The 27,980-nt window shown below is 38.0% G+C and overlaps 1 protein-coding gene across 2 annotated transcripts in view; it reads left to right on the top strand.

Annotated features, from left to right (window-relative positions):
* Positions 1-27,739, top strand: part of LOC124717161 — a 78,067-nt gene extending 50,328 nt beyond the window's left edge. Inside the window, exons 3-8 of one of the 2 annotated variants that reach the window (XM_047243929.1) lie at positions 1,793-1,897; positions 6,469-6,594; positions 11,414-11,497; positions 18,170-18,301; positions 20,341-20,456; positions 25,799-27,739. In XM_047243929.1, the coding sequence (XP_047099885.1) occupies positions 1,793-1,897; positions 6,469-6,594; positions 11,414-11,497; positions 18,170-18,301; positions 20,341-20,456; positions 25,799-25,925 (690 nt within the window). In that variant the 3' untranslated portion in view covers positions 25,926-27,739. The remainder of the gene's footprint in view (positions 1-1,792; positions 1,898-6,468; positions 6,595-11,413; positions 11,498-18,169; positions 18,302-20,340; positions 20,457-25,798) is intronic. The other variant, XM_047243931.1, reaches the window with a different exon arrangement.
* Positions 27,740-27,980: the final 241 nt, after the last annotated feature.

Genomic DNA, 27,980 nt, shown 5'->3' with positions numbered 1-27,980 from the left:
AGTCCTGCCTGCTTTAACCTTGCAAATCTGTGTCACTGTGTTGACCTTTGATTGTTTCACTTGATATTCTCCCACAAGATATATATATATATATATATATATATATATATATATATATATATATATATATATATATATATATATATATATATATTATATATAAAAACAAAGATGAGGTGACTTACCGAACAAAAGCGCTGGCAGGTCGATAGACACACAAACAAACACAAACACACACACAAAATTCAAGCTTTCGCAACAAACTGTTGCCTCATCAGGAAAGAGGGAAGGAGAGGGGAAGACGAAAGGAAGTGGGTTTTAAGGGAGAGGGTAAGGAGTCATCCCAATCCCGGGAGCGGAAAGACTTACCTTAGGGGGAAAAAAGGACAGGTATACACTCGCACACACACACATATCCATCCACACATACAGACACAAGCAGACATATTTTGTGTCTGTATGTGTGGATGGATATGTGTGTGTGTGCGAGTGTATACCTGTCCTTTTTTCCCCCTAAGGTAAGTCTTTCCGCTCCCGGGATTGGGATGACTCCTTACCCTCTCCCTTAAAACCCACTTCCTTTCGTCTTCCCCTCTCCTTCCCTCTTTCCTGATGAGGCAACAGTTTGTTGCGAAAGCTTGAATTTTGTGTGTGTGTTTGTGTTTGTTTGTGTGTCTATCGACCTGCCAGCGCTTTTGTTCGGTAAGTCACCTCATCTTTGTTTTTATATATAATTTTTCCCACGTGGAATGTTTCCTTCCATTATATTGATATATATATATATATATAGTTATAATAGAGGGAAACATTCCACGTAGAAAATATATATCTAAAAACAAAGATGATGTGACTTACCAAATGAAAGTGCTGGCAGGTCGACAGACACACAAACAAACACAAACATACACACAAAATTCAAGCTTTCGCAACAAACTGTTGCCTCATCAGGAAAGAGGGAAGGAGAGGGAAAGACGAAAGGAAGTGGGTTTTAAGGGAGAGGGTAAGGAGTCATTCCAATCCCGGGAGCGGAAAGACTTACCTTAGGGGGAAAAAAGGACGGGTATACACTCGCACACACACACATATCCATCCACACATATACAGACACAAGCAGACATATTTAAAAATATGTCTGCTTGTGTCTGTATATGTGTGGATGGATATGTGTGTGTGTGCGAGTGTATACCCGTCCTTTTTTCCCCCTAAGGTAAGTCTTTCCGCTCCCGGGATTGGAATGACTCCTTACCCTCTCCCTTAAAACCCACTTCCTTTCGTCTTTCCCTCTCCTTCCCTCTTTCCTGATGAGGCAACAGTTTGTTGCGAAAGCTTGAATTTTGTGTGTATGTTTGTGTTTGTTTGTGTGTCTGTCGACCTGCCAGCACTTTCATTTGGTAAGTCACATCATCTTTGTTTTTAGATATATATATATATATATATATATATAATATTTTTCAAAGAAGTTCTGTTTCATCTTTCTTTCTTTTTTTTCTTCCTTCATTATTTTCATTAGACATTACAGAGCTTGTCAGCTTGTTGTGCCCTATCAGGTGATTAATATATGGAAAGCATCTACATTTAATTCAGTATATTTATGCTCAAAAATATAACACATCTAAATAAGTACAAAGAATATATTGTTAAATTTTTAAGCATGACAGAATGCCTGTGTATCCAAGAATGCCTGTGTGTGCTTCTTACATTGCTTTCATAACTAAATGTACAAGACAGACAGCAATTTCTCTTCACATTCGACTGTCTGAGACGTGTTGTAATCTTGCTATGTTGTGTGCAGCCACAGGAGGGGTTCTCGTGGAGTAACATGCTGAGCATGTTCATGCAGATGCTGTTCAACCCACAGCAGGGGCCTAACAAGTCCGACAGCATTGACACTGAGCAGGTGAGTTGCGACGTCACTTAAATACTAACAACCACCTTTCCAGCAAGTAAGAAAAATAACAGCTGCAGGAGGTAGTGAAACCAATGCTCCAGTGGCTCAAACAAGCAAGCACTGCCCACAAAATGGTATTCAATTTAACTGACTTCCTGAGACTCACACTTTCCATTCAAAAGTGAGACAATGAACCTGATAGTGAAATGGTAAAGTTGAGAATATGCTTATACAATAATGTTACAGAGCTTACAGGGCCAACCGCCTCCAGTTTACAATGGTAATTTTGAGTACATCTGAATCTCTTGTATGATGTTCAAACTTTTAATCATGTAGACACCTGTGATGCTATATTTGTTAAAATAGTTATTTCCTGACACTGTTGACATTACCATTATTGACCAAACTGAACAGTCATCTCCATATCACTGTATGGCACTCTAGCGTTAGCTTCATTGACAATTATTGAGAATTCTGTTCATCTGTTTACATTTCTCTGTCCTGACAACATTTCATATCACCTCACATTTATGGCTGCTCATCAACTCATCCTGTAAAGAAAGGTCCAACTGTTGCAGACGCTATAATTATCTGAAAATTTACACTTCTCCTTGTTTTTTTGCATGTGGTTCATTAATGATCAAATTATGTATCAAAATAACAAAGAAGAATTCACAAACAACAGTGCGCTCCAATGCTGTTAGATATCCGTTACAGTCATTTTCTTACATAATCTTTGTTACAACTATTATTCCTGCCTTACACAAACATGAGTAACATAATATCACTTGGCTGTTCTAGAATGACAGGACAATGGAAGTGACACAGAGCAACTGTGGCAGGATAGCGCTCTTCATGAATTACTATATGAAAAGAATATTTCCCATGGAGAAACCTAGCCTTCTTTACTACACTTTGCAATGTAGTTCCAGAAAACATGACAGTGATTTCCTCATAACAATAAAAATTGCTAACTTTATTCATGAAGCCTTTTACCTGGGTTTAAGAGAGGATATGGTAGGAGAACAGAGCACAAAACACACCTACAACATTTTGAAAACTGCAATGCTAAACTGACATTAATGAAGGTAAAGATACCAAAGCATTTTGGTCCAACAACTGAACCACAGAAGCAAATAAGGAAGCTAATCCCATCTTAGCATATTAAAATAGGTACAAATTAAGAAAAGCACAGATTGTTGCTCAGAATTGCAACATTATAAGAAGTTTAATAATGAACAATATGTTATGTCTTCTCCTTGTCCTCACAAAGCATATGGCATTAGTGAAGTGATCAGGAACATGTTTTGTCATATAAAGGGTTTCTAATTCTACCAAATCCAAGTTATAGTAATGATCTAACTCTCCTATAAATGGCAGAAAGAAAGAATGATAAACAGCTTTAAGTCAACTGAACAATTTCCATACAAACTCACCATCTTGTGCTTTTCACACACTTTTGCTGTGGTGGGAGGTGTGTGCTATAAAGTATTTATTTAAACCACAAATATATATTCTGAGTTTACTGTGGATTGCATTCGACTCTCTTACAGATGACTGCAATAGTCAGAAGTTCTGACTGTAACTGGAAAATTTCTCCCGTATATTGTTTTAAAACAAATTAGAAAGAAAAATATGCTTTAACACCTGTAATCTTACTGTTAAAAGAATTATGCATCAGACAAAGTAATTGGATGCTAAGTTTCACAATGGGAAAGCTAGCATACAATTGTATAAAAAACACTTAGAAACTTGCACAGCATACAATTAGAAAGTTTGTTCTTACAAGGAACTGGAGGCAGGCCCTATAGGGGGCAGAACAAGTGGAAAGTCATGGCCATTCCTGCAACTTGACTTTCCATTATTCCAGTACTTTCTTGTCTAGTATTCTCTGCCCCAGTTCTATACAGACACACTGCAATAGCACCAAATTACTCACATTCGTTAAGACTTGACAATAAAAAAGATATGTAAGATTGGAAATGTAAAATCTGGAGAAGGCAACTCATACGCAGTATATAACTACAAGAAATTGGTGTAATACACCTCTGCCTGAATTGTATACTTAAGGCTATGTTACAACATATTACATTACAAACTAACACACACACACACACACACACACACACAAATAAAGCTTTGAATCTGGTTTATTTTTGATTATCTTTAAAGTTTGAAAACACAGACTATTTTATTTATTTGGGAGTTGGAAACACCATACTCTGTGACCTCTGCAACAGTCAAGGAAAGTTAGGTCTTGTGTTAAACGACTGAAAATAGCACATTACAGTAAAGAAGCAATTATTACACCATTAATCACAACACTAAAAGAAAAAACTGATTTTAGCACAGAAAAGGATGAATAATACTGCTACATGTTTAATGATATAATAATCCAAACAGTTAGCAAAAATAAAAAAAACTTTCTTCCCCCACCTTCCATTGAATGAGAGAATATTTAGAAACTTGTAGCTTAGTAATGTCAAAGAATTATATATTTGTTTTTGTTATTAAACTGTATATTTTCTTTTACTGTGATATGAATTTGTTTGCAAATGCACGTACATTTCAAATAAATTTGTTACATTTTCCACCTACTTTTTCTCATTGTTATAATGTAGTATGTAACTAACCACTGAACACATACATAGTTAAACTAACATGGCAGGACTTACATATTCGTGCATTATATGGAAGTGGGTCAGTAGCCTAGCTTTGATGGACTGTAATTGAAAAATTGAAGAGATCTGAAGTTTAATGCCTGTGACAGTTGAAATATGCTACAAAATAAGCTTTCATCAAGGATGTAAATTCCAAAATTATGCATAAAAATATACATTGCTCCAGAGTAGGTAATCCTATTTGTGAAATATTTCACTCTCAGTCTAACACAGAAGTCTGTATATTGAAAGTGGAGAACTACAGTAAACATGAAATTTAAGGAATTCCAAACTTATGTAATAATCAGGGTATGGTTACTGATTATTGAAAACCTTCTTTCTACATCTCAGTATTGTGTTTACTTTTACTTGTTGTTATAATTATAAAAATGCATGTACCACAGGTGCTTCTTATGCAAGGCACTTATATGGAAGGGCACAGACTGTTTTTAATTAAACCACCACAATTTACTTTGAAGACTAATAGGGTATTGTTCACAGAGAATTTGTATATTTAATGAATCATATAAAACTAATTATAGTATCTGATCAGTGTTTTATTGTCTCTTCACATTACATCTCCCTGAACTGACATTACAACGAAGTAACATGTGAGCATTTTATTCACCAGACAGCCAGTCCATGCACTGACACGTAATGACATACATACCTGCATTCTCCCAGAGCGTCATCTGTGACAGCAAGGTGCCCTACCTGAAGACAAGGTTGGCTATGAATAGGAGAGGCTCAGTGAGACGCATCACTATTCTTTGCACCCCTCGAAATTTTGCAGACGACAATTGGCAATGACAGGTGTACCCCAAAGCAACATTTTCACCATCTGGACCTTCTGCTAAGTTGTGAAGACGTGGCATCACATGGGATACAGTTTCTGATACCCGTTCATTCCAACAGAAATGATTGGTTACTACTGCAGGCGATGTCAGTGCCTTGCACTCTTCTCAGCCACTATCTATACAAGTGGCAGACAACCCAACCCACAGCTAATAGCTACTTGCAAAGATTCTCCATTTCATTCTCTCAACCTCAGGGCCAAATTTACAGACAGTGACACTCTAGGCCACTTCGCTGCCCCCATCTCCTTTATTTGTTTTCGACTTTCACGATTCTTTTCTCCAACTTTTCTTATCCTCAATTCTGTTCTCCTCCGTTTTCTTGGTGCTCATGCTAGAACCTTCATGCTACCATCACAGGTCCCATCCTCAATGCCTCTTCAACAAAAACACCAACTACAATAGTATTTCCACTCCCAACTTTACCATCACAGTTGCAACTTATTTAACAGCTGCTGTGGTTTCATTAAACAGTGTTAAAAAATTTCTATTGCTGTCACAGTAACTACTACTGCTTGGACAGTTCAGATTTGCATTTTTACACTTTTACAAAATCTTTTAGAATGTCCAATATTTTGTTTCCTATTTTGTGCACCATTTATCTTCTTCACAGTGCTCATTGTATTGGATACAGTAATTTTTAAAAAAATTAGAGCTAACACATGCAATGATGACAACTGACTAGAAATTTCAGACTAGTAAACAAGCTGATGTGAAACACAAGTACACAGCAGTTGTGACCAGCAGCATTAGCAATCACCCTCCAACTGAAATCTGCAATGAACCAGTTACTAAATGAGCAACAATGCTGCTAGTTTTCCTTTCACATAGTCGTACTACTTACAAACTTTTTTGTGAACAAGTCTACATACAGCATTGCTCATTTGTAGTGTTTTGCTTGATTTCCATGCAGAACTGAACTGACCTTAGCTAAGTAAACAAGTCTAGAATAATTCAGACAGAGTTTCAAAAGTAACTTTATTAGCGGTAAAATTTGTTATCTACATTAATCACCAACCGACGATGTGAGAAGACATACTGATGTAAATGTTTCTCTCGACTGCAGGGAGTGGCTCCTTCGCCTTGGGCCAACCTGCTGTCTGTTGGACTCAAGATCCTCACAGCCATCCTTGGTGGTGGAAACACTGCTGGAGATGGCATAGACAAGGTTGACAATGGCAGCCCCATGCAGGTCAGTACACAATGTGGTGCAATGCTTACAAGGGCTTATTACATGTGATTGTGTTTGAGCATACATGGTTAATGATAAACCTACTTCTAACAACCATAGCCTCACCTGAAGCTTTTCTATTGAGATGCTACAAAAAAGCACAGTTGCCTACATCTACTATATGGAAGCCATTACAGTCATCGTTATGAAAGCCTCCCAGAAAAGAGTTATTTATCTCCCATTCTACTCCATTAGTATATGCTGTACATGAAAACATGGTGCCTTTTATTTCTCTTTATGCACCTAATTTTTCTAATTTCATTGTTTATCCTCTTGCACACCATATGTTTACAAGTGATTATACAAGTTAACTATTTTAAAAAAAGTAAATACTGTAAAGCACCCCTGTTAATGCGTTATTTATTAAAAACAAATAGGCACTGTTAGTGGTTCAAAAGTGACAGGTTCATCCTCTGACAGTAGTTCATGTTTAAAATTATTCTATGCCAGACATGCAATTTTTGCTGTTTTTCATTGTGGCCAAAGTTCCTTGAGGTTGTTTGGTCAACAGCAAAAAATGATATAAGAAAATGATTACTTTACTGTAATTTGACTTGACAGTGAACTAAACCAACATAAACAAATACCTCAGATAAGAACTGGATTTTGTGTTACTTACCTCAAAAATACTGCATTAACAGCCATCAGAGAATGAACTGCCATTTCAGAGTCAGTAATGTGCATTTGTTCTCAATAAAGAGTGTTGTTAACAGAGGCTAGTTGTTGTCAGTTTCACTTTATTGTAATAATTTATGTACCTTTTCAACAGCCACCATCTCACCATGTCAGTTTCTGACAAAACAGCAAAGAACTTATCTTGTTTTACAACTGACAGCAAAACCATGTCAAAGTAGTTATTCATGTATTTTGGTCACGAAATGCAGAAGTTGCCAATAACATCAACAGAAGCACAAACTCTACAATAACAATGCAGATCTACATGATACAACATAACAGGAATAGTACAACAGAATCCACTTGAAAATGATGGAAAACCTGGGATGCAGTAATAACAGTATGAAATAGACAGGTTGCTACTCACCACACAGTGACAAGCACAACAAAAAAGAGTGCTAAATATTTAAGCTTAATGCCAGAAGACAGTGGCCGTGTGTGTGTGAGTTGTGCTTATGTTAATGTATATGTATTTCTATTTCGGAAGAAGAACTTTTTTCGTTTGAAAGCTTAAATGTTTAGCAGTCTTTTTCATTGTGCCTGTGTGTGATTCAGTGCCAGAATCTACCTTAAGAGTGATGTGGGAAATGGGAAACAGGGCAACCTTAAATAACAAAGTACAAATCAACCTGTTTGGAGATTTGTTTACTTGCACTTCTCAATCTACATCCTCAACTTTGGAGAAAGAATGCCTCACTTACACTGTTAATGCATTGTTTGAGTCACTTCTGCTTTTCTCTGTTCACTGCAAACATCCTCATCTTTTACGTGTGTCGTAATCCATACATCCCATATTTATTCCAGTTTTAAGCATCCTTTGTCTCATATAATGAACCAATCTGCTTTGTTATCTCAGTAGTTTGTTCCCTGTATTGAGCTTTTCTATCTCTGCATTCTATTCGGTACACACAAATTATTTTAGCCATCTGTACAAATAGATAACAAACTGTATTTGATTACATGCTGATTATCTAAGAAACTGCAGTGTCACTGATAAGAATACATCAAACAATTTCATCATTGTAACAATGAGCAAATGAATAAAATCAAATTTCACTTTAATTCCATGTAGTAAGTAATAATGACACATTAATGGCTTTCTTCTAGTAGGTGTGACATATGTTCTTAGAAACTACAATCGGGGTTCATTGCATTCATTCTGTCCTGCACGAAATTCACATATAATGGAAAATATTGTTTCACTAGTTATCTCAATTTGAGATAATGTGACAAATACATTTGTCTAGAACACTTTTACAAAATTGATTTCACTATTGGGATCTTCAGTCTTTAACAGTGATGCAAAAGCTTTTAAAACTTTTTATAAATCTAACTCGACCTGTTTTGTCATTTACTTTTCATTTCTAGTGACATTAGTATAGCAGCTCTTGTAGCACACTGTGCTTCTGCTTTGCTTACACCTTTTTCAGTTTCACCATAATAATGGTATGGTAAGCTGACTTTATTACAGATAAATAAAAATCTTAAATTTCTATTATTTTGTATCCTCCTTATTTTCTCTTATTCTTACATTCATTCCATCTCTTTCACTTGTGAATACTATGTATATATGCAAAATTTATTACAAATGTACATTACTGGTTGGAATACACAAACTCAAGCACAATTTCACTCTTATTGCCCCACTGGCGGTGATGGGACGACAGAATCCTGTATATTGCTAGCTGTAGTAATATCTGTAAATGTTTGATAGATTAATGACAAATGGAGCCAAAAAGTAGTAGTGTTGCAGTTAATGTAAGCAAAATGAAGCTGAATTCTAACACCCATACACACATCACACAAACAATTTTAAGGCAAATCAAAATTAATCAGCAAATTTACACATACAAGAAATAAACTTGGTATTAACACAGACATGTAATTTATATACAAGTCAAATTATTACTACAGACATCTGTATCTACGTGCCTTGCTCTCATTAGAAGTTGACTGTAGGTATTTACAAATTATTACACTACAATTGCACTGACAGTAGGACACTATACTTTCCAAGAACTACTGAGAGGCATTTCTTTTCTTGCTCTGTGATGGAGTGTGGTTATTATCTGATGCTGCAATTCATCACAGTAAGACGCTCTTAAGCTCATTAGTTCAGTATTCATACAATAGCAAATGGCACATTCTCTCATCAGTTATAAGGGGTATTCCAAAAGAAATGAACCAGAGGCAAAATTACAGAAACCAGTACCTGTATGTTAGAAGTATTGATCCTGGCTATTGGGAGAATTGTCCCACTGTGACACAAGGTGGTGAATGACTGTCTCATAAAATTCCCCGGGCTGCGATGTTAACCAGTTCCACACGTACAGCTGGATGTCATCGTTCGAGGTGAATCGTTTGCCTCTCAGAGTCTTTTTATGTGGACTAAAAATGGCGTAATGACAGGGAGAGAGGTCTGGATTGTATGGAGGGTGACCGAGGACCTCCCATTTTAATTTCTGCAGGAGACCCGAGACTGTGTTGGCCATATGAGGCTTTGCATTGTTCTAGAGCAGAATGACCCCACGGGTGAGACTGCCTGGTTGTTTTCATTTGATCACTTAGCAAAGGGTGGTCACGGTTTGCTAGTTACACTGGGCGTTAACTGTTGTCCCGAGCTGCAGGAAGTGAATCAGAAGGGGGCCACCTCGGTCAAAGAAGAACGTCAGCATAACCTTTCCTGCACTCATGTGGATGGCCTTGGCTTTTTTTGGTCATGGTTACCCTTGATGCTTACACTGGAGACTTTGTCATTTTGCTTCTGTTTCGGAGTGATGACACCATGATTCACTGTCAGCCAGGAATGCATTCCCTTCCCGAGCATAGTGCTGCAGATGAGCAAGGCAGTAGACCTTTTGGTATGCTTCCTGGTGTGGTTGAAGACTGTTGGGCACCCATTGGGCACACACTTTGGCCATGTGCAATCCTTCCTTCATGATGGTGCAAACACTTCTGACGCTCAATCCAACCATGGCGGCTATGGCTTTCACCGTCACTTGGTGGTCCTGGATAATGAGTGCATCCACCAGCTGGATGATGTCATCGGTAATGAAGTGTGGTACTCTAGATCGTGCATCATTGACTAACGACACCCGTCCTTCCCTGAAGCACTTGTGCCATGCCTTGGCTCTTGCAAGGGACGTGCAGTGTTCGCCATAGACTTATGACATTCATCAATGAATGTCTGTTCCTCCTACTCCTTCAGCTATCAGAAAATGAACAAGACCTCTTTGCTCTTCTTTTGATACTTCCATGTCACTGTTTGCAATGTGACTGTCAGCACTGGATGATTGATGGATGCTGCTGCTACCTCTGTATAGTCACATGTGTGCACACTTACCCTCTAGTGCAGGCTGTGTACTTCCACGCTCTGGTCAGAACAGCACCTCATTACATGTACCACGATATACCCTCCTGCCACTGGTTTGCACATTCCAGACTCTGGCTCATTTCTTTTTGAATGCCCCTTATACATGCTGGGTGAGTCAAAAGTGAAGAAAAATATTTCACTGACTGCATACTGCTGTATGCAATGAGTCAAAAACCATTGTAATTCTTGTCTCTCTCTCAGACTTCTTGTTCATGTAACAGAAAACAAGTTAATCAAAAAAGAAGACACTAAAGAATGTCAAGGTTTGGCTACATTATTTTCCCACAGATATATCACATGACAAACTTGTGATTTGTGTCAGCCAGCACTGATGAGACAATGGGAAAGACTCATCTCATTCCAGAGCATGATAAATCATGTATGAACTTGTGAGCCACACATTGCATACAGTTTACAGACTGCAGAGCCCCATGAAATGAGAAGCATATTAAGGCATATTAAGGCATATTAAGAAATCATGCCATTCTTTCCTCCTGTCTAATGAAAGTGCACAGGACCACTCAAAACTTCTTTTCACATTTTACTTTTGCCAAATTCAGTTGCAGTGCTATTTTACAGACATAGGCAAACTGGGAATACAATTTTGTGTTTGTAGCTCTCTCTCACACACACACACACACACAACGGCACTGCTTGTGGTGGCGACAGTAGTAATTAGAGGAGGCACCCTCCCCTCACCTCTCACCTCACCCTCGCTTCTCGCACGCGCAGGGCATCCTCGCAGCCGTGCTGACGGCTCTGTTCGGTTCCCGGGACCCCGACCAAGTTGCGACCATGGCAAAGCAGGCCGGCGAGGTGAGTATCTGCTCCACCCGGACCTCCCAGACCCCCGCATGCAGCTGCTGCTTTCTGGTACTGGTGCCGGTGAACGGTTCTTTACTTTATTTACAGACACACTTCTTCTAAAAATCGTCCTGAGTCCTCAGTCAGATAGCATTTAAACTGTGCTGTGCATGGCAACAACTTGTAGAATGCATGCCGATACTGTATAAAATAACAGGCACCGCTCAATAATATTAACACACTAAACAAATACGAGGGGTGCCTTTTAAGGTTTTACAAAAAATGAGTAAAGTGCACCATTGTTTCACAAAAAATTCATTTCAAAACTTATTGGTAGGTATTTGAACCATTTATGGATACATTTTTTCCACTTGATGTTGCTACCTCAAAAACTTGGTTGTGTAATGTCTCAGAAGTGTACTGTGGTGACGACCGTCACTGCTCACAAAGTGTTTGATCTAAGTGAATAAAAAGAAGCAATTAGGAGATAAAGCAGCTAATACAGCAAATGGGTCGTTAATTCTGCATTCTCCTCCATCATTTGATTAACTATTGAGTGAAATGCTGTGTCACAACTGGCATTGTGTTGAAAAATGATGCAGAACTTATCAGTGGTTTTTCCTGATTTCATCAATGACTTGTGAACAAATTGTTGTATACCATTCAGCATTTGATTCTTCAATTCTCTACAGTAACAGTTGCCATGTGTCCAGTGTAACCTAACAAACAGGCAATCATTTTCTAGGAACTGTTTTGAAAACTGAACACTTTTGTCGGTTTCAGTCATTTGGAAACTCTCAACAGGTGACTGCCATTTACTTCCCAGACCATAGGAATATAGTGCAAGTTTCATCACCCATTATGGTGTTGTTTTAGATTCTACATATCCTCAGCCAAATTCTGAGAGCATTTATTTACACCAATTCATGAAAGCCTGTTTTTGAACTATGATAAAACTACAAAAACTCTGTCAGGAGCAGATCCTTTTTGTAGCCAAATATGTATGAGAAGTCAAATATACTGCAGTCTTCAATGTGCCCACAGATGCCTCTAATGCATCATAAGCCAGATGTGGATCCTTGTTAATTGTGTTAAGCATGACATCCATGTTTTTTTGAATGACTAATGATTTCAGTCGACCTTCACAAAATTTGTCAGTGTCAGAAGTATAAGTGTGACAAATTTCTGCAAACCAGTTGCAATAAGTCTTCTAAGGTGACTGATTATCAAAAGCTGAATGATGTAATGTGATGGATTGTTGTCAAGTTGGGTATTTATGAAAACTGTAAAAAATTGTCCGGCAACAATTTTCATGTCATATTTCCATTTTCTCACAACAATCTTTCTTCAAATCCTACTTGTAAATAAAATTCTTGGCCAAATAACAAATGATAAAGTTTGAAATAATAGTAATGTTACATCTCAGTAGTGTCATCTACTGGTTGGCTGTAAAAACCTGTGATAACCCTGGTACAACACTATTGCTAATGATTGTAATGAGCTCCTAAGATGTGTGTAGAAATTCTGGTGGCACCTTAATCTCTACATTGTGTGTGCTAGTCCTCTCAAAGTATGAGAGAGGAAGGAAGGGAGAAGGTAGTAAGATTATAAGAAGATGTCATACAGAGGCATCAGGTATACAGTACGATGCACTGATTACGTGATCCAAGTACTACTAGTTGTGACAACTGCATCAATCCTACAATTATGAAATTTGCAGCATAAGTGTTGTTTGACAACCATATGCACAGCCGTATAAGTTACATTTTAGTATTCTCTCAATACCAACAGAGGGATTGTTGGTCATACATCCACACCCTCTTTTCTTTACCTTAAGTGCTAAATGAAATTTGTACAAATTACAGTAATGGACATCCCAGGATAGAAACCATAAACAAAGATGAGGCATCTTAGCCACTCACTTGTAATTAAATAATGTGGAGCACAAAGAAATGAGAAACATCGCAGATTCTAAGTGTCCACCTGATGGAATCTCACACTCCTGCCCACAGCTGACTTTACAGTGTGAGATTCCATCAGGTGGATAATTAGAATCAAACATAAACATGAGCACAAAAAAAGACAGTGACAGAGTCAAGCTCAATGTGTTCTAAGATGCCTCTCAGCTGTAATGTGGTGCCCACAAATGGGAAAGGCCCAATACCATGCCTAACTTTACTCTGTCAGATTACTCAAAAAAAAATAGTTTTAAGTCATCATATTTCTCAAAAAATTGGGGGAAAGATGGGTACATAGAACTAGATACACAAACTAAAGATGTTAGATACACAAACTAAGGGAAATGGATTTAGGTTCATTCTGCACATCTGACATGCACTGTAAATGCCACAATTGTTTTACTTGTTGCTATATTGATCAGTTAAAAAAAAACCTGCAGTTAGTCCAAAATATGTCAGGACTATAGCCAATCCAGACAATGCTACCTGCAGGACTGCAGTGTACTGGTGTCAGTACCCACCCTGCACGTCACTTCTTTGTGCTGCAAAATGTCGACTAGAAAAATTACACTGTTAAGCCAAAACATTATGACCACTGCCCGCCACAACATTGGATGCCACCTGGTGTCATTGCAGGCATCTTATATGGTAACAGAAGTATGTAAGTGGAACAGACACGCACAGGGATCACCCTAGCGAAGATACAGGCTGAAAATGGGGAAATCCACTGAGATAAGCAACTTTGACGAAGGGCAGGTTATTATTACACAGAGCCTGTGAATGAGTATCTCAAAAACGGTGAAGCTGGTCGAATGTACATGTCCTACGCTTGTGAGCATCTACAGAAAAAGGTAGAAGAACAGTGAAACTTCTACTAGATGTTAAATAGTTGGATATCCACAACTCTTCCAGAACATGGGATTTGGAGGCTTGCCTCTTCTGTAAAGTAGGATATATGGTGATCTGTGGCACCTCTGCTGAAAGAGCACGATGGTGGTGCAGCACAAGTGTTTCGGAGCACACCGTTCATCGTACATTGTCGAACGTGAAGCTCCACAGCAGACCAAACTTACATGTTCACATGTTGACCCATCAATCTATGGAAACATATCAGCTCTTTGGATGAATCACATTTTTGCTACACCAGGTCAATGGTTGTCTCCACAACCACCATCAATGACATGAACGGTGGTTCGAAATGTGCAGTGCGCCAGACACATGATGGTGGGAGCAGTATTATGCTACAGGTGACATCCTCCTGCACTTGCATGGTACCTGTGGTAGTAATCGAAGACACCCTGACAGCTGCAAACTGCCTGCACCCCATCATGCCTGGTGTCTTCTCTGACAGAAATGTCATCTTTCAGCAGCATAACTGTCCTTGTCTCAGAGCCAGAATCATGATACATTCATTTGAGGAGCATTATAGTGAACTCACAGTGATGTCAAGATTGTCAAATTTGCCTGATGTAAATCCATCTGAGTCGCTATCAGGCACCATCACTGTGCTCGCAAATCAGTGGCCTGCTATTTACAGGAATTACATGACCTGTGCACAGACATCTAATGCCACATACCACCACAAGCCCACCAACAAACTGTCTGATCCCTGATACACAGAATCAGTGATTTCATTCCAAAGATGGATAAAGCTATTAGGCAGGTAGTCATAATGTTTTGGCTCATCAGTGTTCAAAACAGTGGAAATCACTAGATAACAACAACTAAAAACCAATTAGATATCCCATTAAAGAATACAATGAAAATAATCTGAGCAAATGAACTAGGCTGTGCCATAAAATAACCTGCCATATTGACAGGCATTTAACTTTTTGAAACATTTACAAACAAAGGACTTTAATTTAACGTGTCACTATCTACTTACAACTACTTGGTTGAAGCACTCTCTGTCCACCAATAAATTATTTCAGTTTAGGGATTGATTCTGGTTCTCTAGATAATTGGGAAAAAATGTATTAAAGGTCGCCAGAAATGGAATAAACAAACCATTGTTCTGGTATTGAAAAAATGTAAGATCATAAGAAAGTTCTCTTTGGTCAACACATATTAAAAATCAACATTATTCATTTGTCAAATACAATGTGTTAGCCAATGTGCAGGACTGTAAGCAGTAATCAGCTCCAAAGTAGATAAGATTACAAATGTATGTGTTTCTTTGCACCACTTATTTTACTGGCAGTTACAACAGTTATTCACACATACACCTCCTTCAATAATGATTAACCAGTAACCCTGAATCTGTCATTAATTAACACTAGCTAGCACAGAAAATCTAAAGCATGCAGATATTACAAGCATGAAATCATTAGCAACGCAATGGAAAATCCTGGTAGGAATATACGGAACTGCATGAGGAAACGTAGCAACTCAAAGTAGGGACGGCACTGAGAAGCTTCCAGATAATTAACAATACAGATGTTGATTACTATTGCCTGACTGGTGATCCTTGTCAGTGCACGGACACAAAGTCTAATGCTGTACAGCAGCTCAATCCAGTCAGGCTGCCAAACTGAGAAGAGAGTTTGTTTCTGTATTCTGATGGAGCATCTGGTTTCAATATCTAAGCCATAGTAATCGACACTCTTTTTCCACACAGTAAGTTGTTCTCTTTCCTCATGCAGATGTAAGCATGAATGCACAACTGGCAAAATTTCATTTTCTGCATGGTTTCTGCAGTTTTAACCTTTAATACCAAACGTTTTCATATGCGAGCTCTAAAATATGCATGTCAAACAAGTTTGTTTGAGAAGATTTCAGCTTTGCCTTTATAGTACAATAAAGTATAAACAGCATGCTAATGTGTATGTCATGAATTTGCAGATATCACATATTATCCTTATGTTGGTCTCATTTCTAAATTCAGTATGGCAGAAATCATTAGGAAGACTGTTGGGTTATGAAAGTTTTTTTTTTCTCCAGTAAACGTGGAATGTTAAACTGTAGCAAGGAGAGAAAGGAAAAAATTGGAGATAATATGCATGAGACTGAAACAGTCTTCGGTTACCTTGACATCTGCAAAACAATACAAAATTTATCATTTGTAAAACCACATGAGAAATGTGGTTAAGTGCAGCCGCAAAAATGGAGAACTGATTATAGCTATGCAGATAGTCACAAAGAATGTGAATTAACATAAGCTCTGTCATTTAACAAAGGTGATAATGAAGAATTATTAAAGTCAAAATTATTTCAGACTACAAAAAAACTTTAGATTCTTGATGTACTGTTATTAGATGATCCATTCACCTGTTTTATTTACAGTATTTAATTCATTCAATTTATTTTGAAATTATAAAATTTCATCTTCAGACATGCTTGTAGCAGTTCAACTCAACTGGAACATTTAAGAAAATGTAGTCGCATCAAAAGTCAATAGACCTACTAATGCACAATATGAGGGTGCACTGAAAAGTATTGCCTCTGAATTTATTTTTTGAAATTTCTTAAAACTTTTTAAATAAAACAAATGTTATTAACATCCTACATCTTTGTTCTCCGCATTTAGATATTTATTTCTCAACATACTCAGGTGACAAACACATTTCAGCATTGGGAAACCAGTTTGTTGTTACTGTCCACAGCAGAATGTTTGACTTTGTTCACAGACCCACAACCTCACATATGCTTGCACTGCTTCATCACTAGCAGTGTGAAGTCCTCAACTGTGTTCTTTAAGTTTATGGGGCCAAGTGGGACTGTATGGAGGACGATCGATAATAGTGAGCCCGACACATCAGATCGTTGCAAATGCCCCAGCACTCAGTGTGGTCCGGCACTGATATGCTAAAGGAGAGGATGCTCCATATCTGGATGAACTCTTCAAATTTGTAACTTGATTACAGAATGCTGTTTCTGATATATCATCATAGTTGCATTACAAGCCACCATGACACATGCTACAGTTCAGAGCCCTCTGCAAATATGTAGACATGTAAAATAAAGATGTATAATGTTAATAACATTTGTTTTATTTAAGAAACTTTAAGAGTTTTCACACAAAAAACTGGAAAAAATTTTTTTCCGCATGCCACCATATGTGCCAGTCCTTGTGTGCACCCAGTATGAAGGCCAAACATCCAGTAAGAGAAGTTTCATGTCTGCCCAATGAAAACTGGATACACACAAGAAATGCTGTATTTTAGGCATACAATAGCACTACTGCTTTTCAATGTGGTTATATTTTGGGCCACTATGTTCTTTAATGTTTGGTTTAGATGGATTCCCATAAGCAAATCTGCAAACAAAATTGTATAATTTTGAAACTGATGATGTGAATTGTATACCATCAAAAAACAGCTGAATGGATTATCCAGAAACAGTATATAAACAAAATACTGGTGAATGCCCCTAAGGTTCCATTCATAAGAATGAAACACACCAAAATACTTTAGATGGCAGAATTGATCAATGTTTTGTCTCTGACTTAAAAAAGTCTGAGGGTCAACATGTCCATGACTTCACAGTTTGCAGTTCACTATTCAGCGACATGGGATATATATAATAGCCAATTGTAACTTGTAGCCACATTCATGCTGAACTTCTTACCATTTGTGGAAGATCGAACTGCTTTCTTTGGGGCTTCACTTGATCAAACTACATGGTTTTAACAGCAGAAAATATAAACAAAAGACAAAAGAGGGGCAAAAAGTCATCTGATGCTTTAGAGTAGGGTGTGACTGTAAAGCACTCACCACTAATGTTGCAGTTCATCAGCATCGTTGTTAACCTGCTGGATGCCCTCAAGACATCCTTCAGCCAGCGTTCGATGGCAGCCCGCTCCATCGGCAAGAGGGACTCCATTTCTGAAGCTGCTGTGGCCGGACTCGCTCTGCTCAAGGTATGTTAATGACAGTGGCCATCTCTTTGCCCATCCACGCAGTGAATGTTGAGTTGCTCTCTGAATGAGACCAGTGGGCAACTGTTAACATTTCTCCCAAATGTACTGTGTCACTTTGCATTTACATGCAGTTTGCCACCAATTAACTGATGGTTTAAGAGTTCCACCAGTAGCTCAAGAAAATTATTGAAACTTTTTTAAATAAATAAAATGGGACTTTCATCAGTACAGAATTTACTCTGGGGGTGGGGGAATGAATTACATAAAAGGGATTTTAGACATTTTTGGTGATTACATTGTCTTGCAAATTCCTCAACAGTAGGAAGAAGTGGAGGATAAGTTTGCACAGTTAACATCAGAAGATAAAATTAAAAAACAGATGTGCAGATGATCAGTGCTCATTGTGAAGCCTGCCAGCTAACCCACACACAAACAAATGCAATGTATAATATATACTTGGCAAAGAAAAACGTGCAACATTGTTTTATTGCCAAGAAGTCATACTATCAGATGGGGTATCCATGGTCAATTATTTAAGCACATAAATCTTTTAGTCACATAAATGTAGTAGTCAGGAAGTCAGATGCCAAAATGATTCACTGCAAGAATACTTAGGAGAATTATGAGAACATTCATTTAGAGTCCTAGAGAAATGTTCTTTAGTTTCAGTCAATTGTCAAATTAATTTAATGAAATCAACAGAGAACACTTGATGAGAGCTACTCAGTTCATCACTGGTTTACTTCATCAGTGCCAGGGTGTAACAGAAATGTTTAACTGCCACTGAGACATGCTACAAGACAGGTATAGAGTATCACATGAAATAATAATAAAATTCCAAGAGCACGCAATCCGACATCACTTGAGGAACATATTACTTCCTTGCAGACAGTGACCTTGGTGGAAAATTAATGAAATTTGGTCTTATTTAGAAGTCATTTACCAGCATAACATCTACAAATGGAAGAGGATGGAGGAAAAAATTATGCCCACACACTAACTAGGGCCCACCACAGAGTGGCCTGTGGAGGTCAGATAATCATTTAGAAGTATACTATGCTTATCACTGAGATCTCTCTATGTTTCCATAGAGCCTCTGGCTGTATATTCCCAAATCCACTACACTCTTGGATGTAACAATATTATGAGATGGAAAGTTGCTAGTCACCATGTAGCAGAGATGCTGAGTCGCAGTTAGGCACAACAAAAAGACTTTCACAATTATAGCTTAAGGCTGTTAAGGCCTTTGTCAACAATAGACAGATGTACGCACACACACAAAATATATATATATATATATATATATATATATATATATATATATATATATATATATATATATATATATATATATATATATATATAATGTTCACATGTGTGTGAAATCTTATGGGACTTAACTGCTAAGGTCATCAGTCCCTAAGCTTAACCACTACTTAACCTAAATTAACACATACCCATGCCCGAGGGAGGACATGGACCTCTGCCAGGCTCAGTCCCACAGTCCATGACTGCAGCACCTTAGACCACTCGGCTAATCGCATGCGGCACGGAAATACAACTCACACACTTGATTGTAGTCTTAGGCAACTGAAACCCCACTGTAGCAACTTTCCATCTCATAATATTGTTACATTCCATCCTGGATTTTCCATTGTCTGATTGTCTGACACCCTTGGGTATATTTATACATACCTCAATTTGTTTTCTCCTGAGTTCCAAGTCCACAACTTCATATAAAGTTTAGCACAAGTTTAAATTTGTGCATTATTTTACAATCCTCCCTCGTATTTCATGAGTAATAGATACATTTTTATTGACACTTCAGTTAATTAATACTACTCCAGTGGTTGAAGAATGCAAGTTTGCAACCAAAGTAGGCCATTGAAAGGTCAACTATAAGCAGTGAATGTTATGACAGAAACAAAACAACAGGACCAGTATATGTGGGTACAGTTTAAGACATGGAAGTTTCCAGATCAGAATGTGGAGAACAATTTTGTACATACTCAGTGACGTGCTGCTCATCTGTCATCCAGGGCTATGTGAGGACACTGAAAACGAGTGACTCGAGCTGCATGCAGAGGATGGTGTGCGAGGCCAACCAGGAGTGCTCCGCCGACACCCAGGGAGCCATCTACTGCCAGCTGGGAACGTGAGTACATGATTCAGTGTGCCATGCTCAGTAGCAAGGCCTTACAGTAAATTAAATACATTTCCCACATTAAGTAATAATACCTTAGAATAGCCTTACAATAAATAAAGTTTTTTTCAAACTTCCACCTGTGGCAAGTGGTTAAAATACACACAAGCTTTCAGATTACTTAGGAGTGACAATGGCAACCCTCAACACTCAATAACCATTCAAATTATCATAAAATCATAACAATTAAAAAGTCAAGAATGATGAGGTGCTTCCAAAAACTGCATAGCTGTATGAAAGTGTTTTATACGCAACTACCAGTTTTGCTTTGGTATAGATGAATCATCAGCTTTATAATGACTACATTTCCAAACTGTCCTCGACAATAACGGAGTCCCAGCTTTTGGAAAGTTGTCCGCATTAAGAGTCAAACCACCTCGATGGGTTATCATAATAAAACTGAGTGCACACAATAGATACTTGTCAAAATATACAAACCATGACTGTTGAATGAGTTGTAGGACAGATTTTCTCTAAAATAGAAAATTTCGCTTACCAAGTAGTGATTCTAGCTCCCATTGAAGTACTACCCTTGGCTGCATAAACACAGTTGTCAACATTTCTGGAAGTCTTGGAAGCAAGAACAGAAATTTTCAACTGTGATGCTTGTAAGCTCATTTGTCACAGCCCATTGGATGTCTGAGATATCTTGATGATGGTTTCCTTCTAGTCACTTTTTCACTCACAAAAACAAGAAAAAATTGCAAGAGGTCTGTCAAATGTGTGATGGCAATAAGAAAATGTCTGGCGAAATATTCGTTAACAGATAAAGTAGTATGGGGACTTGTAATATCTTGCAGTAAGAACCAGTCCTGATAATGCCACAAATCAGGGCAGCAATGTCAAAATGCTTGTTGCAATCATTTCAAGTCTTTGATGTAAAGAGTTCGGTTCATTATTTGACCTTGAGAAACATACTAATAGTGAACTAATCCTTTACTATCAAAGAATGTGTTCAACATTGCCTTTATTCTTGAAGGCTGTCGTTTGACTTTTTTTGGGGCTGGTGATCCAGGGCTCTACCATTCACCACCTTGACGCTTCGTGTGAAGGTCATACCCAGCAATAATCTTTGCAGAAATATGGGGTCATGTCTGGCTCTATCCAGTATTTCAACAGAAATTCTTAATTTTTCCTCTTTCTGTTCATCTGCTAGTATGTGAGGGTATATTTTATGAGTTTTGCATTAAGTTTCCATTCCCCTAAATCTTCGTGTAAAACCTTATGACACACATCACAATTCAAATCACGTTCTTTTGATATCACATGCACAGTTACATACCAGTCTTCTTGCAGTAACTGCCTTACATGCTCCACTTCTAGATCGTTGTGGACAGCAGATGGGTGACCTGCTCTGGGATCATCTTGCACTGAATCTCTGCCTTCATGAAACCTTTTGTGCCCCTCGAACACATGACTTTTTGAAAGTGCCTCACCTATGTTTGCTTGCATAATTATTGTCCATGTTTAACTAGGGCTTTTCTCAAGCTTATTGCAGAACTTAATGTTCACTCTTTGCTCACAATCAGCATCCATTGTGTCTCCATAACTAATGCACCAAGAACCCAAACTGTGTTGCTAAGCACAACGCTGTGCTGTAGTGAGTTTGTGCAAAAACATGGCCGAGACCATTTTGAGGATACTGCCATAAAAACAACATTTGTTCCTTTTTAGTATTACAAACTCAGAAATGAAGAAACCTGTCTTGGAACTTTCTGGAAAAGGCAATAAGATCTGGGAGACATGAGCTGTATAAAACCAATATAAATAAAACTTAAAATCCCATGTGATGTGCGTACTTGTGCCATCTTGGTAACAGGCCAGTGTGGTGCAAGCAGCCCATGGAGGCTGGCACTAAGCACATCACACAGGATTTCAAGTTTTATTTATATTGGTTTAATACAGCTCATATCTACCAGATCTTATAATATATCCTTCAAAGTATTATCCGACTTGGCTCATTCAACAATCATGCTTTGTATATTTTCACTAGTATCTTTTGGTTGTACTCAATTTTATTATAACAGTTCACCAATGTGGTTTGACTCTTAGTGTGGACAACTTACCAAAAGCTGGGACCTCATAATTGTCCATTACAGTATGGAGATGTAACCATTATAAAACTGAAGATGCCTCTATACTGACATGAAAGCAGTAGTTGCAAATAAAACATCTTCATACAGCTGTGTGGTTTTTGGAAACACCTCATCATTCTTGACTTTTTAATTGTTATATTTTTATGATAATTTGAGTTGTTATTGACAGTTGAGAGTTGTTATTGTTATCCATAATGCCTCTGAGCGGGTGGTTGCCCTCCCCAGAATGTCTAGTTTCAGATAAATGCTCCTCTGTCATCGTCAAGTGGCCACTGACTGTCATGTGGTTGCTGCTCCTGTTTGCCTGTGACTTCACTAGTGTAAAGTCCAGTCTCACTTCAACTGGTTCCTAAACTGGCAGCTAAGCAGAGCTCAGTACCTGGTCATTGGAAGGCCAAAATGGGCATTGCTGCGGTACTGGTCACTTGTGACGCAACATGCAGTAGTATGGCAATGTAAAGAAAGAAGTGGTAATCACACAAGAGTCAGTGTCCATGCAACAGTGGCTGAGGAGGATATGACTCACAGTTCGTAGGTGTTTAACAACTTCATATGAATGGAAGCTGGGAAAATTTTAATACTTTATATAATTACAAGATCACAAATCCCTGCAATCTAACTGTTTCTAACATTTGATCTGAAGTAAATGAATATTTCCATTGTCAAGGATTGATGATGACACAGATTAATGAAAGATTAGGCAAATTCTTCCTCTTTCCAGTAGTTATTCTACTGTGGATTGCTTAAGTTAGTTACCTATGAGCCATTGTTGAACAACTGGAGAGATGAAGAGAGACCTGCTAATTGTTGTGTGTGGAGCCAATTAATGGGCCACGAAAAAATTGATGCTATTTACAACTATCTACCTAGCACCACACACTAGGTCATATCTGACCACAGTCACTGAGGAACTCGAACTTTCTTGTGGGATACTTTCAAAAGGTGTAGAACAGTTGACATCACACACAGCACATTTAGTTTTGTACAAACAATGTCAAAATACAGTTTGTTGTTGGATATATTTCAGCCAGGGGTCACACAGATGATTTCATTACCAGTTTTAACCTCTTAATGAGTCACCATCACATGATTTGAAAATATTATCACATACATGTGACAAATGTAAAATATTAAAATCATCTGCCAATGACTTGTTAAGTGATTGATACCATCTGTGTGACCTATAGCTGAAGTACACAATAAAAAGATTTCATTTACAATACAATCACTGTGTCATACCTAGTCTGTGTAAGGAATCAACATTTAGCCGCAAAAGCCTCAAGTTCTCCATAGCAGTCAGTTTTGCATTGGAGATCATGTATCCTTCTGCAATGTTTCAAGTCTTTTGAGCAGTTACAATTATGGCTGTAACCAAAAAAATTAAATGGAGATGGGTCAGATGTGTAGCCACAAGAACGAACATAGAGAAAAATCACAAAAATATGGATTTTGCCAAAGTAGTGAACATGGCATTTCAAGCATAATTACATTCTATTCCTATTATTGTTATAGAATAATTTACCATGTAGCTAAACTTATCCTTACCCTATTGTACTTAATCTTTGATGTTCCAATGTCGTTTGACCAGGTATTTAAATTTAATGATGGTTTCTGGGAATGGATTGGAGATATGTCCTGGCAAATTGTTCCACCCCTTTGCTCTACCAACATAATATTATTTACATGCATTGTTGCTTCATGATATCACACTTCTTTTACACTGACTGTCTTTCCTTGTCTTTCACGCACATATAGTTCTCAGTGTCCAGTCTTTGTCACATGTCTTCTTCCTAGCCACAAATGCTTGGTAAATTTCCCCAATTCTAGCTCTTTACCTTCTTTCTGTTAGACTTTCCTATTTCAGTTCCTTAATTATTTCTCTGATACTGATTGTCCTTCTGTAGTATACCATTATAGAACTGGCTGCACTCCTTCCATCTGCATCTTTGCTGGAGTCCCATATTCCCGCAGTATATTCCAACTGGCGTCTTCTCCTTTGTACCATTCTGTCTCTCAGTAACTTTCATGCCAGATTTATTGCCTCACCTACGAGTAGTCTCCATTGTAGATTCCCAGTGCCCAGTGTCGCATCTAGGTACTGGCGTTGTTGGCCTGCTGTGGTGTTGACCAGTCACAGCAAAGCTTGCATTCGTATCTTAGAGCACTCCTACCCTTTAGTCAAGATGGCCATTTGACCCTGCAGCTTCCAACATTTCCTCACTCTGGATCCTGTTCCTGATTACTTCTAGATCCTGTCTTCTAAGAGTTTACTTCCTCAAAATTATTATATTAACAGCAAACAATCTTAATTCTGAGTTTACCCTTTCCCTGGTATTATTGACGTAAATCAGAAACAGCAATGGCCCTAGTTTATTGCCTTGTGTTACATCTCTCTTTGTCTTCACTGCCGTCAATGTGAAGTTTTCCACCTCACCCTCTGTTAAAATCCGAACAGTAGCTGGGATCAAACTGTGGTGCTACCCTAGGACTATAAAAGTTCTTTACAAGGAGGAAGGTGCATTAATGATACTAGAAAACATGCAGGATGGCAATGGGCCGATACAGTAGAAAATTACAATGCTTGTCAAATGGCTGTTGATGCTGGTGATGATCTAACTGGACTTACATTCCACATCTCACTCAGTGGCTTTTGATTAATTAAGGATTTTCCTTATAAACTGCACAAGGAGCTGTTTATTCTGATTATGTACAAATACTTCTAAATATTTTCTAAAGATATTTATTCACCATCACAGATTGGGCTGTTGGGTCATTCTCAAGTGATAGCTGTAACAACATGTATCACACAAACAGTTGTTCAACTTTAAAATATATTGTATTCTCAAAAATTTATAATAGTCAAACTATTAGTTTAAATTGTATACCACTCCTATCTCACTATAAAGTGCATCAGAGCAAAATCATTCCCTTTGAGTTCCTCATGTCAACCATGTTTATATATCTGCTATGTATAATTAGACAAGATTCTTCATCATCTATATAAAAGGATGTGGTACTACACCAAAATAAGAATATTATGTGACATCACATGTTTAAGCACGAATTCATTAAAAGTATTACAAACACATTAATTACTGTAATTCCTATTGAATTCGTGTAATATTGCACTCACACATTTAATAACAGTGTAGGTGGAACACATTATTTCTAAATGCATTCACATTTTGCTCACAACAGGTACGCAACTAGCTTCATGCTCGAGAGATCGAGTGATACGCCTTTCGATGCCTTCTACGATGCTGGTAGAAGAGGAAGGAGTGGAGAGGACTGCCGAGCACTGTTCCTCTCCTGTAACGAAGTCTAGAGAGCCACCTCCACCTCCAGCTGTCGCAACCCCGAGCTGAGCCGCGACGTCCCGCACGGACCGATACACTGACAGTGACTGTGGACTTACCACTTTACCCGACCGACATACCCTGACAGCCAAAACGTTATGCGACTACAGATGGAGACACAGAACTGATACATGTCTAAAACTACAGATCTGACAATGACACCACTGCGTATAATGCTTTAATACATAGATGAAACAGCAGACAGTTTTAATGAACTTTGACTGTCTGTAACAGGTGTAGCCAGTTTCCTGCTCGGAGGGATTTCACTTGCCATAAAACTCATTTATTTAGGTTCATAAATTGTCACAGGGGGGTACAATGAGAGTTGTAAAAGCAGCTGTGGGACTGTGAACAGGTGGATACAATATCTGGCAATAACAGGTGATTTTTCAGGAAAGAAATACTTTGGCTTTGTGATACCTAACTACTCGGTGAGACTAATTGGGCAGCTCGAAACTGGCAAGGCGATTGACGATTCGGGCTCTGGCCGGAGGAAGACGTATCGAGTCCGGCACTCGGCAGAATTCATCACTCCGCTCAGTAAATACACCAGATTCTTCTACATATACGTATATACGTAGACATAAATTATGTCAACACTGCACATAGATTTCACATACTATCCAATATATTATAGGCATTGTATTGTGGTAGCAATTACGAATTAAGACACAGGTGATATATAGTCGATAAGGTGCGTAACAGTCTGAGACCGTGGTCGTACGTGCTGTCGACTTCCTTCGTAGCACATGGAATCATAGTTCTCGTCACTTAATATCCGGGTGAGTTTTTGTCTACAACATTACCCCGAGACTGACGACAGTGTACAAGGACGGACTGCACGTCTCAGATGACTTACATTAAATTACCGTAGTGGACATATATTTCTGAATGTTTTCAGTATTGTATTTGTCTGAATGACTGAGTGTTTGTGTTGTTATTTATTGATAACTTATTAGATAGCCTACATTAAACTGAAATTTAAGAGCATTTCCATAATAGCATCCATTTGTTCAACTATAATTTCAGTTTCCCAAAGACAGCGTTATTTATTTATTTATAGATATATACTACAATTATTTATTTATTGTGTAATACAATTATTGCATATGAGAAATCATTTACAAAATTTATCCAATGTATACTGTAATTTCAGAAAGAGTTCTGCTCCAAAGAGAAAGGGTCCCAGAATTCAAAAACTTGACTCATTAACAAGTACCAGAAACTGTAATGGTCTACGGTTAGAGAGGACCTAAAAATGAATGATTCTGAATAATAAATGCTGGTGTTGCAGTGAAGCATTTCCCAGTACTGACAATCATGGAATATTCCATGTATGAGAGTGTCAGTACTCAGGAAAAATGCCGCATCTTCAGGGCAAGGGCAGTGTGTGACAGGGAGCACATTAAAAGCTAACCACTGCAGTGAGCACACCAGAAGAACTCCATAATCACACATATGGACATAATTTCTGAAGTAACTGACAGGGCAACTGGACATTGTTTCATTACACCATGCAGCTAAACTCTGTTACTTTTACATGATTAACAAATGTTGACCTTTTATATTCTCTCAAAGTGAGGAATCACCTGTACGCTGCTGTCCTGGTTCCAACTCACCAATTAACCTTCTGATTCACTGTTACACAGCATGAAGCGAATAAGATCTGGAGGAGAGGAGGAACAGACTCAGTTTACATGTGTACCAAGGAAAAATAAAACTCTGAATGACTGGTCGTGTATGTATGAGACTGAAAAAGCGCAAATGTAGTTTTGTAGAAACGTCCTTGTGAATTTGTTGTATATGTTACTAGTTAATAAATATTTTCACAAATACTTTCCTGGGATTTATTAAACATGTAATTTCAATGTGTCACAGTATAATATATGGTACCTCCAATGGCATAGTAATATGATAATACTATTTTAGTTTTATGACTGAAATATCATAACTAACATTCCATGAAACCATACACAGTTATTCTTTACATGATTACTGATTCCTTGTCTGTGCCATTGCAGAAT

This window comes from Schistocerca piceifrons, chromosome 9, assembly GCF_021461385.2.
Source record: "Schistocerca piceifrons isolate TAMUIC-IGC-003096 chromosome 9, iqSchPice1.1, whole genome shotgun sequence".
NCBI lineage: Eukaryota > Metazoa > Arthropoda > Insecta > Orthoptera > Acrididae > Schistocerca > Schistocerca piceifrons.
The sequence above is the reverse complement of the archived record's forward strand: the minus strand, read 5'-3'. Positions and strand labels throughout refer to the sequence as shown.